The sequence below is a fragment of the Copadichromis virginalis genome, linkage group LG17 (genome assembly GCF_057382275.1).
Source record: "Copadichromis virginalis isolate Kocher_CV1m ecotype Utaka linkage group LG17, C_Virginalis_male_GT1.1, whole genome shotgun sequence".
NCBI lineage: Eukaryota > Metazoa > Chordata > Actinopteri > Cichliformes > Cichlidae > Copadichromis > Copadichromis virginalis.
Window position 1 is genome coordinate 26,330,351 of NC_140634.1, and position 21,051 is coordinate 26,351,401.

The 21,051-nt window shown below is 41.5% G+C and overlaps 1 protein-coding gene across 3 annotated transcripts in view; it reads left to right on the top strand.

The window, feature by feature from the left end:
- LOC146689529 (fatty acyl-CoA reductase 1) overlaps positions 1-21,051 on the top strand; it is a 65,910-nt gene that overhangs the window by 6,800 nt on the left and 38,059 nt on the right. For all 3 annotated transcript variants that reach the window (XM_085436587.1, XM_085436585.1, XM_085436586.1), the window contains exon 2: positions 19,117-19,404. In XM_085436587.1, the coding sequence (XP_085292713.1) occupies positions 19,117-19,404 (288 nt within the window). The remainder of the gene's footprint in view (positions 1-19,116; positions 19,405-21,051) is intronic.

The window sequence follows — 21,051 nt, forward strand, 5'->3', positions numbered from 1 at the left end:
GTGAACTTCCTGTATGACAGTAGTTTCTTTTATTGTGTAAATGGGGAAAAATCTTGAAAATATTAAGATTTCCATACATCTTCAAGTGTTTTCTATCAGTGTATTTTTCAGACCATATCAGGTTGAAAAATCAGATTTTACTAGTAAAGGTTTAAACATGCAATACCACCACTCCCCCCCCCCCCCCCTTTTTTTTTCTTTTTAAATTGAAGGTTTGAGCAGATGTTGTAAATTAGCATATGTCACCTTGCTACTCTCTCTCCATCTGTGGTTCCTGTGAGCCTCCATGCTGTTAATAACCAGAGGGGAATATCGAAGCGACGGTGTGACATTGATCCCCACAGGGACATGGGTGCTCTGATGACCGCTTGTCACTGGAGGGTGATACCCACTGGAGGATTTAGAGGCTTTTTCTGTCTGTGTTGATTAATGTTGTCAATGACCAACCACAGCACAGGGGAGTATTTCGGAGCATAAGACCACTCTGAGGTTACGTCTGAATTAAATTCGGGAGATTTAAACCAGGAGCTCCCATTCGTACTCGCTTCAGAGTCATAACAAAGTCACAGCGGAGCATGGAAGAAGATTTCACATCAGGATTTCTTGTGTGTAGATGGACAGATAGATGTGTGTTGTGTATTACAAACAACTGTAGAACGTGCCAGAAAATGATTCTAGGTAGCACTTCTGGTTTGGTTGTAGTTATTAGGCAGTTCTTTACAGTGTATTGATGCCAATTAAATAGTGTAAATAAATGTAGGCGAGACCAGATTAGTCTTCACTTTAATCTTGTTTTATCAGTTGGCCTATTTGAACATGTTTGGTGATGGCTCGCCTCTTTCAGACTCGAGGCTTTACTTGCTCAAAGTTCAAGTTTGTGTTGCAGTGTTACTTTCTCAGTTGCATTAAACCATTGTTGTGAGCGTGACAGCTTTTCCAGAAACACAGAAACACGATCCTACGAGTGAAGCGGGGGTTTCACAGTTTCACTGAATGCCGCTTCACACATGGCTACAAGCATGTTGTAGCCTCAGGGATGTAATTTGGGTTTCCTGCATGTCCTAACTAACTTTAATGTATGACCTGTGACTGTTTAAGAAGCGATTCATCGTTTGAGTAATTGAGCAAGAATTTAAAAAAAACAACAACCCAAAAAACAAAGTCAGTCATGATCTGATAAGACTTCCTGAGAAAAGACAAACACCCAAACCACCGCACAATGTCTGAACATAATTTGAGTCTTTGGCCTGTGTTGCATAATAGGTTGGACATTATCTTAGTGGGTGTGTGTTCAAAACACAATTCAGCAAACACAAAGGCTTACAACAATCACCACATGCAATATATTCCCACACTCCAGGTTTTAAAGAAACTTGATGTAAAAAAGGTTGGATATCAAAGGGAACTGTGTCTTTACTTCCTTTAATGTGTCAAGGTTTCCTTTGAAACAGGCTGAATAAAGCGCTTCTAACCTCCGAACCAACACGGTGAGGGTTTTGAAGAGTTGCTTAACTTCATAAGAAGGGAGGTACTTGGTCTTTTTCTTTATGCGTTGCCTCCACAGCATCAAGCCATGAGATGTGTGTTATAATCATATTTTCTGGATTTAAACTCAGTTTTATTTTGAAGGGCTCCGACAGTATGTGAGTTATACTGAAAATATAATGTAATGTTTTCAGTCATTGTTGAAATTTTAAACATTTTAAGTGGGGTTGTTTTTTTTTTTTTTTTTTTTTTTTTTTTTTTTTTTTTTTTTTTTTTTTAATCAGACGGTAATATCTATGATAGGATTTGTAGACTCCTTTGTTCATTGTTGTGCACATGGTTTGAAAAGCATTGGGTGTCTATTGATGTTATCTTCCAATCAGACCCGTAGCTCTGGTTTTATATCATTCTAAACAGTTTTTTTTAGTTTAGTTTTTGCTTTGAACTGTTTGTTTGATGGGGGCTTCTTGAAGCTGTTAGCCTTGATTCATTTAGCAGTTAGTGCTAATAAAAGAGGTTTAATCTGTTTCTATTGCAAATCTAGAGAAAATGAATTTATTATATAAATCTGCAGTATTTAAGAAATGCCTAAATTGCATTGATCCATTCATCCAGTTTGTTGCATGATAATCTTCCGAGCCTAAATGTGTCTTCCACGTGCCCTACGAAGATGGTAAAATTAGACTTTTTTTATGAACTTCTAGTGTTTAAAGTTGCTGTTGTGCTTACTTGTTAAATAGAACTTCAACAATGCTATACCCCAAATGGTTTCCTCATTTTAATCTTAAACTCTTACATTGTCTTGGTTTGTATTGCCTGTCAAACAAGTACATCCTCATTCACCTCCCAAGTCTAGCAAGATTTTCCACTGAATGATGTAACAGCTGGCTGATTGACTGGACTGACAGACTGCTCATGCTGAGGCATTCAGTTTGTTTGGTTGCTTGAGTGTCTTAAACTTACTACCCTAAGTCATAAAGTACAACTCCTGGATTTTGTCTTTTTATGGGAGTAAATGGAATAAGCCTTTGGGGCTCATTTGGACTGATGTTTGTCTGGCACCCCATTAGGGCCATTTGTGGCAGGGTGGCCCAACCCAGCTGTCTGCATCTGGGATGTTTTGGATAAATGCCCAGCCCTTTATACAAGGACACATGGCTAGCCGCCAAAGCGACTATCTCAGCACTGCCTTAGTTTTAAATATCGAACAGATCTCACTCACCCAGTGATTAGTCAAAGTTGTTGTCATGCATCTTCCATCTACAGCAGAGCTGATGACGAAGGCTGCCACTCCCTGAGCTGTGAAGTTAAGCGTTGTAACAACACACATTGAAAACAGCTCAGTGTTTAACAAAGCCTTTTAGCAAATTATTTTTGACCTTTGCAAATGTATTTACCAGCACATTAAAACCATTATATCAAGAAATGACTAGTTGAACAGCTTTGTTAATCCAGTAGTTTGTCATTCATCCAGCAAGCTAAGATACGCCTTGATTACTGTGGCTACATCAGCCACAGCTCTCAGTTAAAAAGGAGTTTCTATTAAAAATGGTGGTAGAGCTGAAGTAAATCCAGAAATTTTAGCCTATTATTTGTGAGAATTCCCGACTGTATTCGGAACATACAGTATGAGAAGGAGGATAAACAAGACTGACATCGACCGGGAAACTTCCAACTCAATGCAAAGAAAAGGACGGATGGCGTAGATGATCAATTTACCTTGGAAGTCTTATGTCAGAGCTGGGAGTGAGAGCACTACTGAATCGAGTCCGTTCCGATAGTAAAATTTGAAAACCAGGGACAACCAGGACTTGTTTGGCTCCAACTTGGTAAGAATCAATTAATGCATCTCTAAGCAAGCTTTCTGTTTGTTTGGGGTTTTTTTTTTTGCTCTTTTTGTTTTTAGCTTAAAAACGCCTCTGAAATCTATTTAAAAGACTCATTTAGGTAGTCACACAACAGTAGTATAGGTTGCAAGTTTTACTAATGTTTACATACACTGCCACCCACTTGTCTGACTTGAGGGGGTGTTCCAGATGAATTGGAGTTGTAACATCTGCTTAGTAAGAGATGAAATATTAATGTATTTCTTACAATTTTGTTTTTGGGTTTTGCAAAGACCCATCTCCAGATAAAGCCTGAGGCACGCGGTCACAACATGTGATTTAAAAGTCAAAGCTTGATGGATCTGTTGGAACGCTGACTTGTTTAAGTAAGGATTTAACGAGGGTTCAAACGCTGCCTTCTATTACACGTACTGGAGGCAGTAAAAGTTGGCACAATTATGGCCCTAAATCAGCCCTGTTAGCTGTTTTCTGTTTATACGAGAATGTCTGATCCAGTGGAATCGAGATTTGAGGTTGTGACGTAATAATTTTGTATCAGCTTCATGGTGTGGTGTCATTTTATCCGGCAATGTTTTTCAGCACTTAAGTAAAAAGTGATGCTAAAACCTAGTTGAGGTGTTTTTGTTGGTTTTATAATCTGTGAACTGATGCTTGAAGAGGAATTAAAAAGGAAACTGAAGCCAACAGAATCAGCAGCATGGGAAGTATTTATGCAGGTTTTCCAGAATTTTCTTGGCACTCTCAGAGCAGAGGCTTATGCCGACCTTTTGGATAATGCGCTGATGAGTGTCAGAATATCACTGAAAATGCACTTTTTACGTTCTCATCTCAACTTTTTCCCATCAAAACTGGACGGTGTCAGCGATGAGCATGGGGGATAAACTTAATCAAGATATAAAACTGTTGGAAAACCGGATATTAGGCCAAATTTAATAAGAGCATGATGAGCGACTACTGTTGATTCACCCAAAGAGAAACAGATGTGCAGTATAAGGGTGAAAGCAACCTCAAACATTACTAGAGCGCTCATCTTGTTCCATTTTGAGCTAAATTGGCAAAAATGTGCTTCTCTCATATCGTCGTCTGGTTTGGTTTATGAATAAACACATTAGACGTTGTGTTGCTATATTGACATGTCAAAATATCAGTGATGTATTAGGAATCAAGGATGTTTTTTGAGATACACAAGTAAATAACATGAATTTTTATGAATGTTACCTCCAGACCAAATTGAATTATAAAGCACATTTAATCTTAAGGCCAACCCATTTTTAGCTGAAGAGAATCTGTCTGAAGTGCGCCACAGTTACCCCTTCATTTTTGGAACATGTGTTATTCTGGCAGGAAGGTAGAGCTCTAAGTGGGCCCTCAGAGACCACGTTCATGCTCCAGTCCCAGTAAGAGAGCAGCCTTTCTTCTAATCTTTCTGCCAACAGACGGCCAAAGCCGATTGCATGCTTTCTTTCCCTGAAATCAACACACACTCCAGTGGCAGCAGTAACAATAACCATGTTCTCCTGGCCCAAAGATATTTGCTTTCCATTCACAGAAGTTGACACCAAACACTACGTGTCCAGCAGCAGATGAAATAATCTGTGGGTTTTCATACCTCTCATGTTCACAACCATCTGCTTTAATCTGCATATAGGAACGATGGATGGGTGGGTGGAGGTTTTTAGAAGGATGCATAAATGGATGAGGTACTTAGAGAGCTCTTCTGTCATTAATTACAAACCTAGCTGGCATTGACAGAAGGTGATGCTGTAGTGTGTTAAGGACTACATTACTCTGTGTTCACTGTAATCCATCTTTGCTCTGGATAGCTCATTAAATCACTTGGTCACAGATACCTGTTTCCATGCAAGGGAGCTTTGTGTCATTGGTTAAAAGAACGAACCAATCATTAGCCATTGTTGACTACATGACACCATTAAAGCTTCAGTTTGAGGCTAATAATATCCACCATGGGGTAATTGTTCTCGTGGCTTGGTCATGTCTTGATGCATGCTCGATCATCCAGGTTAGGAAATCCCAGAAAGTTGATTTTGTTCATCTGGACGTCGCGTATTGAGTGGATGTATAGCATTAACTTTCCTGGACTGTTTGGTCTTGTTTGATGTGAAGAAAACATTTTGCAACAAGGGCTTTTGTTGGCGTATTAAACCTTTTCACTACTGCTATCTACAGTAGGAGGCGTGTTGTCAGGCAGTAGACCAAATTTGGCAAAAATCTAAAAGAACTTGGTGAAAGCATTTGGGTTGGACCAATCTCTGACTGAGCCACCAACCTTTTGCATGGATAACTGATGGCAGCTTTAAATCCTGCAAGCCTCTTTCCACATTAGAAATAACAAGCCTGCGGGATAAGCAACAGAGCGGCTATGGCCTGTGCTACTGGTCTGTTTATGCAATTAGGTTTTTGAGACCGCCTCACCCATCATCACAACATGTCTAGATACTGTATTTAAGCTTGACTGGCTATGGAAAGTGAGACTTTGGTCAGCCATTTTGCTAATGGCTCCCTCAAATAGATCATAAAACACTGGCAGGCTCTCTGCAGCCTGAGTTTGCATGGGTGTTTTTTACATTAGCTGAAAGAACTGGATACTCGTACTGCCAGCAGCTTGCTCAGTGAAATCAAAGAAATGTATGGCTGTGTCCTAAATCACTCATTACATAATGAACATGATGTAGTGAGAAGTAAATTGAAATTTTTGTACACTCAAGTGATGGATCGTGCTTTTTGCCCTACCGCTAAAATGCATGATGACACAATGGAGGAACTGAATCAAATTCTTGATGCAAAGTCTGAATTTAAATTCAACAAAAGAGGAGTGACAACTGATTAGAGTTGGAGGACCAGGAAGGTGAATAAAAATGTCTTGAACTTGCATTCAAGACATCAAGACAAAGGGGTACAAAGGCACTGTTTTGTCTTCCCTGTTTTGATGATAACCCAGTTTTCAGCTGGTCTGGTTGACGGATTGAAGACTGATCCCTGGTTGGGAATCAGTGATTTATGGCTCTGTGCAGTCCATGAATCCATTTACATCCCTGTATTTGCATTAAGGGAAAAATCAGCATGATAAACAATTATTCTAATTTTAATTTCAAAGTATAACATTGCAGTTTTGGTATTATAGTGAGTGAGTTGGTGTTGATGGTTCAGGGAGAGGCCTGTTCTCCCCATGGCCCTCAAACAATGGGACAGGTGATCGGTTTCCTCTCAGTGCATGAAAGCTGAGTTTCTAGGAATCAGAGTAATTGTGGCTTCCATGAAACTCCAGTAGTTTTTCCTTGTCACCTTTTCCACTTTAATCCAGCGATGCTATTTCAGAATAAACGTACAATGACACTTTTTTTTTCCTCCACTGTAACTGTTTACCATATGGAAAGTTGAATTCAAATGAACATGTGACATGTGAAGCTTATGGCAGCATGCATATCTTTTTCAGCCTTGAGGGAAGCTGTTTAAAAAGGTGTGGATGACTGAGCCATCTGATGTAAACTCACTGTGTTGCAAATTTTGTTTTAACTATATATTTAAGGATACAAGTTGTGTAGGTCATTTTTCTTTCTTCCAATGCATTGCTTTGATTTATTTCTTAGTGTAACTATTTTCTGATGCCAGGTTTAGTCTTACAGAATTATTTATTATTATTTTTAATTAGTTAAATTTGGTTTGGTACACAGGTATAACTTGCATATGCTTCAGACACACCACTGCAACTGTCCTCAAGAAAAGCTGGAGGGCAGTTTGTTCCCAAGAGTCGGTAAGAGTTGAAATCAGAATCAGAATACTTTATTGATCCCTGGGGGAAATTATTTTTTGTTACAGTGCTCCATTTTAAACCAACATTAAGACAAGACAGACAATACGCTAACTAAGAATAGTACAATATATACATATATATACATACATACATACATAAGTCACTTATAAATAAATAGTTGGAAAAGAAACATGTGTAGCTGTAGCAGCAAACAGTGTGTTAAGTGGATGCGTTGTACAGGGAGATGGCCACAGGCAGGAATGATTTCCTGTGTCGTTCAGTGGTGCTTTTCGGTAATCTCAGTCTCTCACTGAACGAGCTCCTGTGACTGACCAACATGTCATGGAGTGGGTGGGAGGTGTTATCCAACATTGTCTTTATCTTGGACAGCATCCGCCTCTCCGACACCACCTTGAGGGAGTCCAGCTCCATCCCCACAACATTGCTGGCCTTACGGATCAGTTTATTAAGTCTGTTGGCATCTGCGACCCTCAGCCTGCTCCCCCAGCATGCAACAGCATAGAGGATCGCACTGGCCACCACAGACTCATAGAAAATCCTCAGCATTTTCTGGCAGATGTTGAAGGACCTCACAGATTACAGAAAATGAAAAGTTGTCATCAAACTCTGCTGATTCCAGCCAATAATTGGAGGACAGTGTTTATTACTTGAAAGTCGTGCACGGGTTTCATACCATGTTGAACACACAATACAAGTTCCTGACCTCTTGGCCTGTGAGCTGCACTGCGGGTGCGATTGGCAGCCTGGGTCTAAGCCAGGCGTAAACGGACACCACAGCTCACGGAGGCTCTGTCACTCAGAGACAGCTGGTGTAATTACAGAATCCCTCTGCCATCGCATACAATGTCGACAACGCACTGACGCAAGCGTATACACGTGCACACAGAAACATTAGCTCACACACCAGCGCTCCCACGGCCAGATATCTAACGGAGAGCGCTGACCTTTGTGTTGACACTTGCTCATAGTTTAGTGAAAAGGTTGAATTAAAGAGGTCCTGCTTAAATCCTTGAAGCCCACGGCCAATATAATTAATTCTAATTAGATTAGCATTTAGCTGCCTTAGAAAAAAAAAAAATGGAGTGGGAGAGAGAAGACCTGCCGTTTTTATGCGATAATGCAGTCTTGGATAAGGGCCCTTTTTAAAAAGTGCTGCGCAATTATGTGGGTTTGTGTAAGGGACAAAGTTACTGCCTCATACACCAGAGCAGGGGAGTTGAGCTGCAGTATGCTGAAAAAGTCTTTAATACTGTAGTGTATAACTTGTCACATTTATAGTGGGTTTATCTGATGTAACATACATTAAGCCATTGCTGGAGCACACTCGTATTCATCATGTAGGCACCATGTCCTTTATGCTGTAGTCATGCTCAAATGGCTAATGCTAGTAGCTCTGTCTTGAAGAACTTGACACTCGATTAGCCATATGTAAGTTAAGCAGCCAGACAAAATACTGTAACAATGAAATATTGATGGTTATTTACACTTTTATTTATCTTATGTAGTATCTCAAGAAAACATCAGAACCACATTTTATTACGAAAAGAACAAAAACATTATTTGGGTGATGTTTTATTAGTGTGTAGTTTCCTCTTCTTTTAACGAGATCCATCAATGTCTATATTATGCAATGTAACAAACAATTTCACAGTTACAGCTATGTCAGTCTTAGCTAATGTTGTATAAAGGAGTTAATGGTAATGCTATTAGCAAGGCGCTAATAGCCTGTATTTGTATTTAATAGCCTCACTATTAGCGCCTTGCTATAGCATATGCTTGGCTTGGCTAACTATTAAGATAAGATAAGATAAGACTTTATTGATCCCACAACGGGGAAATTTTTGCGTCACCTCAGCTCAGGTACAGATATATGAAGGAAATACAAAAATACAATTAAGTACAATCAATGAAAAAAGTAAGATAATACACTATATACAATGGTAGCATACACAGTATGTGATTATGGATATGGTTTGAAATATGGAAGACATAAACTATATAGCTTGGAAGGTCATGGAAGGTCCATTATGCATGAAGTGGTGACCGTGGATGTTCACAGTGTCCAGTGACTTATGACATCGTGATTGAGGAGTTATAGAGTCTAACTGCTGTTGGGATGAATGATCTGCGAGAGCGCTCCTTCCTGCAGCGAGGGTGTTTCAGTCTCTGACTAAAGGAGCTGCTCAGACCACTCACATACTCATGCAGTGGGTGACGTGGGTTGTTCATGATGGATGTCAGCTTTACTAGCATCCTCCCCTCACCAACCACCTCCACAGACTCCAGGGGACATCCCAGCACGGAGCTAGACCTCCGCACCAGTTTGTCAATCCTGCTCCTGTCCCTGTCCGTGCATCCACTCCCCCAGCAGGCCACTGCATAGAAAAGGGCAGATGCTACCACAGTGTCATAGAATGTCCTTAACAGAGTCCTGCAGACTCCGAAGGACCTCAGTCTCCTCAGCAGGTGGAGTCGACTCTGGCCCTTCTTATACAGGACGTCTGTATTTGTTGTCCAGTCCAGTTTCTTGTTGAGGTGAACACCCAGGTACTTATAAGAGTCCACTATCTCAATGTCTCTCCCTTGGATGTTCACCGGTGTTGTAGGGGGTGAATTCCTCCTGAAGTCTATGATCATCTCCTTTGTCTTGCCGGTGTTGATTTGGAGTACGTTGGTCTCAGACCAGCCAACAAAGTCACTGATGACCAGTGGCGTGTCTAGAAAATTTTTGTTGGGGGGGCCAGGTAGGGGCACAGATTTGGAGAAGGGTGGCAGATTTAATTGGCAGATAATGTTTTAAAAAAAAATTCTACCAACCCTTAACCATAATTCAATAATCCTATAAACCTAATAACCAAATGCACTTTTAACTCTTATTAGAATGAGATTTTAACCACTACGGTGCAAAGTTTTTAGATACTGCGTTGATAAAGTACAAGAGATACAATCAGTGCTTTGTCAGTGTTTACTCAGCAGTCAAGGACAGCAATATTTGCATAGTATTTTTACTGACATATAGTGCACATATGTTTTGGGCAAAAACATTTTTGAAAATTAAAATACGAACATTTGTAACAAACAATTGACAAATTAGCCAATGCAAAACTTTATCTGCCTGTTAAAAAAAGAAGATAATCTTCTCACAAACTGGTGTTTGATTTTGAAACAGGAAAAAAGTGGGGAAACAACTGAAAAGACTAACATTTGAATGAAACCTGAAAGCAAGTAAATACTTTCTATGCTGCCTTATCGTAAACTTTGGTAATATTGATAAAGAACAACACTGGCTGATGATAAAATACAGTCAGCTGGCATGGTGACACTGCCAGTATTAACCTGCAGGGCTGGACTGGGACAAAAAAATTGGGCATTTTTACTACAGACCGACCCACCAGGTAGTAAAGCCATAAAGACTTTGACTGAAAACAAACCCTGTTGTGACAGTGATGTACAGTCTTGTTGGTATATGTATGATTTCTATACATTTTACGTCAGATAAAAACTTTGGTTGTAAGATTTAGATAATTATTTAATAAAAACTAGGTATTTTAAATGAGAATAAGAAAGAAAAGTATTTCTTTGTGCCCACCTTTCCCTGTTAATGCCCTACCTGGCCCCCTGGCAAAACTTTGCTAGACCCGCCCCTGCACAGTTACCAGCTGTCTGCTACATAAAAAAGGATCCTGGTGTTATTTGTCTCTCAGAAACAGTTCATAACTTCCCTTCAACTCATTCATGTCACCTAAAAGGTAAACCTGTTTCTCCATCACCTGTTCAGCTCTGATGGTGCAGAAAGGACATCTCCTGGTTTCATGTTTCCCTCTCACCACATATCTAAACAGACATCATGACCAGCAGCTTTACAGCTGTGGCTCCAGCAAACATCAGCTGATACTAGAAATTAATATTAAATACATTCTAACAACAGCCGATCAAGCTTAAACGTGCTGCTGTTGTTTAGCGCAACATCTGCTGGTTTCCTCTTTCTGGCGCAAAGTGGGCGATAAACAAGAGAGAAAAGCCGATCAGCTGATCAATGATCAGTTTCATGATTGAAGTAGCAACAGGAGAGGGAGGGGGAGAGAATGAGAGAAGAGGCAGCTGTGCAGCATAAAGACAGAATAAATCCAGCTTTGTGTCTTTTTTCCATTCTAGCTAAAGTCCGGGACAAACTGCGTCTCTTCTCAGCTCAATACGAAACGTGTAATATTTTCTCTGAATGAGGGACCATTCCATTTTTTTAAGGAGCCGTTGGCAACTCTACTAACCTTATGAATAAAATAAAGTTCACTATCAGTAACATCATAGCACCCACCCAGCTGTATAAAAACTCCGTCAAACTGGCTAGAACGCAGTATGAGTTATTGCAACTGACAGTAAAAAGTCAGCAACATGAAAATAAACTCCACCTAAACTTGGTTTATATCTGACCCAGATAGACTGCAGGTCATAACTTCTTACCTGAAGTTCAGTTCACCTGACACTCGGACTGGTGGCTGCTTCGGGTCTCTCCTCCTGCCTCCCCTTCCCTCATCCACCTGTTGCCTCTGTGGAAGCCCCGTCATAGCCACCACCAAACAACGGAGTTATTTCTACACATCGACCTGCATCTGGCCAATCCACCACCTCTCATTGTTCATGCCATTACAAAAAAAATAAAAAATAAGTCACTGGGGATATGCCCGGTATGCCCGATGGCCAGTCCAGCTATGTTAACCTGCAACCAAATCTGCAGCTCCATACAGCAATGTTACGACTTAGATTATATCTTATAACTCATAACTCTTATGTTAGCTGCCCTCAGTAGCATACTGTCTGAAATATTCCACAGCTGCAATAATTCTTTAAGTGTTATTTTTTTCCTTGGTATTCTAATTTCACCGAAGTTTACTAAACTCAACAAACTTGATATTACTTACCGGGACATTTATTCTGTCCTCATTTTCTTTCACCGAAAAATTCTTTCCTGCAGTGCCGTCTTTCGCGCTTGGCTCTCCTACCTTTGCTAACGTGATGCGCATAGCGCAGAAGCGATGCTGCATTCACTTACACTCGGATATCTGAGCGTCACCGTGAAAACATAATCGGACATTTGATATTTGATTGAATTTTATTGTTTTGCCTTTGGGGTGGCACCTGGGGTGGCCAGTCTGGTTTGGGGGGTGGCCTGTGCCCCCCCAGGCCACCCCGCTGGACACGCCATTGCTGATGACCCCCCTGTATTCCTGATCATTCCCGTCTGATACGCATCCAATGATGGCTGTATCATCTGAGAACTTCTGTATATGGCAATCGGCCGAATTATAACAGAAGTCTGAAGTGTAAAGGCTGAACAGGAAAGGTGAGAGAACCGTGCCCTGTGGTGGCCCTGTGCTGCAGATTACCACCTCGGACACACGGTCATGGAGCCTCACATACTGTGGTCTGTTGGTAAGGTAGTCGATGGTCCATGCAGTCAGCTGTTTGCCTACTCCAGCTCCCTCCAGCTTCCCTCTCAGTAGTGCGGGTTGGATGGTGTTGAAAGCACTGGAGAAGTCAAAAAACATGATCCTCACAGTGCTCCCCGCCTGCTCTAGGTGAGAGAGGGATCAGTGTAACAGGTAGATGACAGCGTCATCCACCCCAATTCCAGAACGGTAGGCGAACTGCAGGGGGTCCAACACTGAGCCCACCAGTGGCTGAAGGTGGTGCAGGATGAGCCTTTCCATGGTCTTCATCAGATGAGAAGTCAAGGCAACAGGCCTGAAGTGGTTGGGCTCCCTGGGGTGTGCGATTTTTGGCACCGGAACCACACAGGAAGTCTTCCACAGTTCAGGAACCCTCTCCAGGCTCAGGCTCAGGTTGAAGATGTACAGGGCCACCTGACAGAGCTGGTCTGCACAGTCCCTGAGCAGTCTGGAGCAGATTCCATCCGGACCTGCTGCCTTCCTTGCCTTCGTCCTCTTGAGTTGATTTCTCACCTGATCAGCTGTGAAGTAGATGTGAGGCTGGGCTGGGCTATTAGCTGTATTTATGCCTAACAATTTAACTGTTACTCATGTTTTATACAGTTTTTATTATAATTTTAACTAGTTGCTGACAGTTCTGTTTATCTATACTATTGGATCATAACTTAAAACTATGAGCTATATATTTTACAAGTGAGTAATGCTAATCCATTAGCTTTAGTTAACTTTTAAGCTCAAACCTATTCAAGTCCACTTAGTACTTTAGCTTGACTATTACAATAGATCTCTCCTCATTCTACATTTTTCTGCTACATATGTTTTTCCAATAGCATGCATAAAGTATGATTATAAGCTTGTAATATTAGTGAGATTTTTATCTGAGGCTTGTAAATTTAGCTTACTTCACTTATCACTGTAAATTGCAGGCATAATAGCAGTAACTAAAAGACTAAAGGGCTTGCCCAGTAGTCACTATTAACATGCTTTTCTCAAGTGTTACTTTTAGCAGCTAATGTATTTTATTTAATCTTGTGGTCAGGTCATTACCCCACCCTCATCTAGTCTCTCTGGGACAGGGAAAAGAGACTCATTTCCTCTCTTCCGATTGTCATTGAGACAAGAACCAGAAACTGCCTTAAACAGCACGGTGAGCCTAACAAAACCAAATTTAGAAATGTGGACTTGTGGGTTAGGAGCTGGGATGACCACTATTGCTTCTGTTGATTCAAGCCTTTGATGGTGATTCCTCTGTCTCTAAATGCAGGATGTATTGACTTTTGTGGTTCTTTTGGATGGCGGATAAAGGTGCATCTCCTGGAGTCCCATGTTGGCACAGCACTGTGAAACTGCAGCCAGTAGTGGTTGTATACTTAACAGAGCTTTTCAGGTTTCTTTTTGTCACTGCCATCACTGTGCGATAGTGAAAGGGCCTGACTGTTCCTTTGTGCTGCTTGGCACTGACTAATGCTGCTTTAATTATTGGCTGCATTTTGCATCATTTTGCTCTTTCTATTTTTCCCACACTCACTCCCCTCCTCCCGCTGCCAGCTTTTGTCCGGCTATAATGGCTTTAGCCAGTGTGCAGCTGTGCAGCTCGATTTTTGCCTGCGTCTCCAGCTGCATTTAGCTGACCCAGTAATGGAAGGGTTGTGTGGGGAAAGGCCGGAGGCAGAAGGACTGCAGAGCTGTGGCTTAAAACAAGCTTCCTCAGACAAACGGCGTGGATTTCCTGTGGAGAGTGGCTTTTGAGGAATAATACAAAAATGCCCTCAGTGTGAAGAAAAGGAGACATGAAATAAGGCCGGAGTGCAGCAGCATTAGCTGCAGACAACAGTAAACCTCTGCTGCTGAGCTGTATGCCTTGAGCGTCACCCAGCTCTGTTTTTAAAGTGACCCCCGAGTGACTTTGGATGTGATGTGGTACTTTGTCAAGATGGCATCATAACCTGAGAAGCTTGTCCCTTAAGCTTTCAGGCCTTGTCCTTGCTGCCCAGCACTTCTCCTTTCAAGTCATAATATAGACTCTAAAAGAAGATGCAGTCTTATTCACCAATGACAACACAACAAGGTCACTGCTGACAGACCTCATATCTGCTTGTCCTTCATAATCTGTGTGATTGACAAGGACAGGCTGATGGATTTAAAAGTAAAGTTTAATTCAGTATGACAAAAATAAACCAAGAGAATATGCTGGGTGCCTGAGGAAAAAGAACTATCTATAGACCCTTCATCCATGTTGAGATCCTGAATCTCTAGTGTTACCCAGAAATTTAGGTGATTAAAAAGTTCAGACTGTGCTTATTTATTTCATGTTTTAAATTTTGAGGTTATGCACTTGAAGGTCAGCTCCTTGGACATCTGTTGTATTGAAGTCTCATACTGACTGCATGTCAAACCTGGAGACGGTATAAAAGTTGTAGCCACCGTGATCTCAGTCATTGGGTTTGGCTGCATTTTGGTTGGTGCAACATGATTTTGCACCAGTCTTTGAACATGCTTTTTAACGCTGCAAAATCTGAGATTTTAACATGAGATTCTATGGAGGTTGACTTGGGCAAACCTCCAACCTCTTCCAGTGTGTCAGAAATGTGACCCTTCACCTTGAAAGGTGAGCAAACAGGGCTGGTGGTGGGACAAATTGGATGGAGTCGTAATCACCAGTGATCGACATGAAGGTTTGTGGTCCATGATGAGATCCTAGATGGACACATGCAATTGGTCAGAATGGTGCTCCTACAAATGGCCTGTATTTATATAGCGCTTTTACTAGTCCCTAAGGACCCCAAAGCGCTTTACATATCCAGTCATCCACCCATTCACACACACATTCACACACTGGCGATGGCAAGCTACATTGTAGCCACAGCCACCCTGGGGTGCACTGACAGAGGCGAGGCTGCCGGACACTGGCGCCACCGGGCCCTCTGACCACCACCAGTAGGCAACGGGTTAAGTGTCTTGCCCAAGGACACAACGACCGAGACTGTCCAAGCCGGGGCTCGAACCGGCAACCTTCCGATTACAAGGCGAACTCCCAACTCTTGAGCCACGATCGCCCCAAAGTAAACTAAACTTAGTAGGGATGCTGGAAGGGGGTCCTGAGGTACACGAAGAGATCATCTTGAAGGCGATAGATGCAAAATTTAAATTGTAAATGTTTTTTTTTTTTCTTTCAAAATGAGCTGTCCCTGAACTTCATGATCTCACCATATGAGTTCTTGTTAACGTGAGGCGGTGCCTAAACTCCTTTAGATATAGTTTAGTGTGTGTGTGTGTGTGTGTGTGTGTGTGTGTGTGTGTGTGTGTGTGTGTCATTTTAAAATCAAGTGTCTTTAATTGCTACTAGTTATCTCAATGAACCAAAATTCAATTTATAAACTTTCAGCAAATACTTGGGATGTATGTATTCTATACTTCTTGTAGTCATCCTGTAAATGCATAATTCTGAACTAAAGGCCTGTAAGGAGAATAATGGACAGTTTCGCCCCATTTTCCATGTTGGCTTGTAGAGGGTGGACACCTTCAGCTTAACTGACAGGCATTGAGAGAAGCAGGAGGTGGAGTTGTGTAACCTTGTGTGTTTCACAAGCATTCAGTCTCATGAATTTGATTCATGCATGGCCGTTCCAACACTCTTCCAGCTGCAGGAACATTTCCATTGTCAGGCGTTAATCTGTAGTGACTTTCAGCCCATGTGCTCTTGTCCTCTTGTCCACAGGGAATCTATGTGAAGAACAAGGCTGAAATGTCTGGGGCCTCAGCAGAGGACCTTGACTGTGACCTCTTCTTGTTGTCATCTGTGTGTACAGAGTGGTAGATCTGGAGATACTGCCTTGTCTGAAAGTTGAAGATGGGGAATATCGAATTAAAATAATGGGACAAAATTGGGATTAAACATAGATGTCAGTAGGAGCCCCGGCGTTTAGTTTCTGGAACACATTTTTTGTTTTTCAAGTGCAGACATGTAGAAACCCAAACTGAATGCACACACCCATCTTTTTTCCTCGTGTTTGTGTGGAAAGGGAATCTGATTTTTAAAATTGCATGCACAGGCGGCAGAATGGAGGGAAAGCAAGTAAATACAAGATTGTTTTTGTTATCTGGGCCACGTTTGGCTCAGGAGGATTTGGTTTTTGTCTTTGGGCAGACATGTTGGGAATCTGCAGCACAGGAGAGAGGATGAACGAAGCAAAGAGAAGGAGCGTAGCTTCATCTTGTGTACAATCACAGCTCTGCTGTATCACTGAAGGTGCTGATCAAGCATCAGTCTTGGCTAAATGTTGTGCCTATTGTTGCCAAGTGAAAATTTTACAAGTCAAGTCCTGCATTTTTATTGGCTGCTGCCAAAAAGTTGGATGAGACTGGGCGCGCTGCCACCCTCCCTGTGTGACTGGTTGGTGTGTGTGGTGGGGATGGGGGGGTGACACCAACCAGAGACAGGTAGCTGTCATCTAGTCTTTAAGAGCCGTGTGATTTATCAATGCTTAGTTGGCGTGGTTGCACACAAATGCTGGCAGTGTGCTGGTGAGCTTTTAGCCCACACATCAACACAGTGCTTTGATCAGATGGACTCATGGCACAACCTCCCTCACTGAGTCACAAACGCAGCTTATCTGCGGCCATGTGACTTCTCAGGTTGCATTCAGTTATAGTCGTCTATTGTCTACAGGAAATAAGGGCAAAGTCCAACAGAGTCAGTGTTAGTGTTACAACACAGGTGTCAAATAAAACTAAAAACTGCCATAAAACCCAGTTATGTGATTTATTGCATGTGGAATACGCATAATGTCAGATGGTTAAAGATAAGCCTTAGCATTTAATTTTTTATTTTATTTTATTTTTTTTATTATAGCTTTAAACCAAACTTGTTTGCTGGGATTGAAGGTTGCAGCTCACTTTGTCATTACTGAAATCATACCATTCACTTCAATATACCAGCAGTCTTGTACATTTAATATATGTGAGTCTTTTCAGCCTCCAAGGTCCTGGCGTAATGTAATTTCTCATGCACTTGCTCACTTCAAGTGCATGAGAGGCTGGGGAGGGGGACAAAGAAATGCCTTTGATCCTATAGTTTGAACCAAGACTTTACAAATTTAAGAAACACAATGACAACATTCAACATTTTGACTTAACTGTGATGTATGTGGAAGCCTGTGTTTATATTCAGACACTGATTGTCACTAACGCCTTCCCTGTTTTAGGTTTGGTTTTCCGAGATCAAAGCGGTGACATATAAATACAGTAACTGCAGCTGGGAATAATAGTCTAATTTTGATTCTAGCAATCCTCACTGTAATTGGTTTATAATCATAAAAAGCTATTTATATTATGCAATATATTTGCATGTCCTCAGTTACGTATTATATATCCAAATCTGAACACAGCAGAGCAGTAGAGTAACATGAAAGCATTCTTCCCTACTTTGTTTCTAAACTAAGTTTGGTTTTAATTTGGATGCATGGATAAAAGGAGTTTTGGGAATTTTTAGCAGACAGTTTGAATATTTAGTCTGAAGTGCTTCAGCAGAAGGCAGCTGGAATTTGTTTTAGGTTCTTGAAGATGCTTTTCCTGTCATCCAAAAGGCTGCTTCAGTTCCAACTGTTGAAGGAGACTCAGATATTTAACCTCTAATAGGGTTGTCACCTTGTAGATGGTCCTGAGAGTCACTGACCAACTCTCCCGTGTCATGGGAGTCATTAAGCACATGAGTCAAGGTATAAGTGGAGGTTGAATCACCTGGGAATAGATCTCTAGACTGCATCATAGCCTCTGTTCACTGATAGTCCCTTCAAGACCGATACAGAGTCCAAACTGATATTTTCTTTTCTTTTTTTTTTTTCTATCAAACTGAATTTGAGTGAGTTGAACCTTAGTAGAATAATTTAAACTTTGATGTTTGTTTTTTTTAAACTAGTTTGCTTCTAAAATGGCTCATCTGTTAATCAAATATTAAGCTGCTTTTTCATGTCAGTGGTATTCAAAGAGTCAATCTATGACCAAATTATATTGTTTACTATATTTTGTACAGTTAAAAATAATTTCTGATTTGTTGCTTTTTGCATTCATGAATAAATGATAAAGGTTATTGTGGTTAGCGGTGATCAGTTGCTGCTTAAAATCTTGCTGAACCCTTGCTGGTGGACCTGACACACTCGTACCCACGCTCACACATGCAGCTGATGTCACACTGCCCCGAGCATCACCCTCCCTCCCCCTCATGGTATAAATATTCATAAAGTTTGCAGACTAGTTACATGCTTCTTCTCTGAAGGTCAAAACAGAGACGTGCCACCACTGATGCATATTTTTCAATTTATTGAAATGCTTGTTTTCATTTCCAGATACATGAGACTAAATCTGTCAAAGCCTGGACATTCATGCGAAACTGTGCACTTGTTGCATTAGTGCGATTCACAGTTCATATTTAGCTTCTTGCTGCATGCTTCATTGCTTAAACTGACACCAGCTTTAGAGACACTGATACAGTATTTAAAGTTTGAGGTTGCCTATCCTCATTCTTATCCTCCCGCTCGCTCTGCAGGACTTGTGTGAAGGCCGGGACCTCGACGGGTTAGGAGAGCAAGCAACAGACGCACAAACCAGACTGACAGACATCTGCGGTGGCGCAACGGGTAGCAGCATGGCGTCCGTAGTGGAATACTACGCTGGCAAGAATGTGCTGATCACGGGAGCCACGGGCTTCATGGGAAAAGTGCTGGTGGAGAAGCTGCTGAGGTCCTGCCCTGAGGTCAAAGCCCTTTACATCCTGGTCAGACCCAAAGCTGGGCAGTCCATGCAGCAGAGGGTCAGCGACATGATGAAGTGCAAGGTACGAGCTACAAGTGCATAATGTTCTGACCGAATGGGCACATATGATCTGATCTTTTACCACACATAGTATAGTAGAACTTTGGAAAGCTTTGCCACGGTTCACTGTATGTATGTTTGACAAGTTCAGTAAATAACATGCTTAAAAGGTGTAGGATGAGAACTAAACAAAAGGCTAAATCAATTTTATTTATGTATTTATTTTAATAAAGTACGAATGAAAATGCATGCGCACACTGTTTTGTTTTTTGTGGAGATGTTTGGCAACTCTGTTGCTCTTGGAGAACCTGGCACATTTATTCAGTGGATTTATTCTCTCTTAATGTCGTCTGTCTCTTCATATCATCTCAAATTGAATCCATGATGTAGAGATTAGGACCCTATCGGCGGCCAAACCATCTGTTGTGGGACTTCTTGTTCTTCCTGTGACTAAAGATGGGGGGGGGAAAACCCATTAAATTCAAATGTTTTTATTAAGCACCAATTTTAAGCCGTAGTTGTCTCCGGGCAGTTTAAGGTAAAGATTATAGAGAAAAACCTTATGATCCACTGATCTGTTATGAGCAGAAACACCTTGTATTGCTGATATTTCAATACACTGGACATATATTTTTTTGAACCCATGCATTTCTTTGAAGGCTTTAAGGCTTTAAAATGAATGAAATTGATGAGGAAAGGCAGCAGTCACTTTTAAAAAGTTCTTCTGTGAAGCCATTAATTAAACCATGTGGCATTTAGTGAATATGCACATTTGACATCGCTTATTCATATTGCCAGCTGTAAGCATGTTTGCAGAGCGATAGAAATTTGCCTTTGAATTATAACACCAGCTTGTGTTGCCATGGCGAAATAAGCTTAACGACATGAGAAATCCAGCCCCTGGTCTCCAGAGTCCAGTAGTTCATCTGTGAGCTTCAGAAGAGGCACCGAGAGAATATATGGGGTCCGATCAAAAATACCAAAACGCTAATGAAATGGACGTTATTTAATTGGAAGTACAGACGGCTTAAAGGGGAAACGAGAGACTACCGTAATTGTCGGGCTATAAGCCGCTACTTTTTGCACAAGCTTTGAACCCTGCGGCTTTTAGTCAGGTGCGGCTTTTCTATAGATTTTCTATGATTTTTGTGATATCGTAAGACGATTTGTTTTGTTTGTTCCGCTGTTGTACGGCACTACGTTGCCTGGCGGAAGGATCGAGGTTCAAGAGTGGTATGTTAGTCACATGTCCGTCCGCCAGGCAACGTAGTGCCGTACGAAGTAGCGCGAAAAACAAACTTCAAAGTAGCGCTAGGCATTCAGCGGGAGGCGTGGATGACGAGCGGCGATAAACTTGCGAAAAGCAAGTTATGCCCAACTCCACCGGTGGATTCTGACAGCGTGGAAAAGTGTGAAAACATCCACGATCACCAACGGATTTTGAAGGGCTGGACTGCTGCATGATGGAGAGGAGGACACCGCCACGGCCCTTCTGAGGGTGTTCGACTCTGACACTGACAACGAGGATTTCTTTGGTTTTGAAAGTGACAACGAAGGAGAGAAGCGGAGAGTGGATGACGAAGCCATCCTGAGCCTGTTCGTTTCCGACATTGGAGAAGAGGACTTTGGTGGTTTTAGAGCGCAGGAAGAAGAGAAAGATGGTGAATGA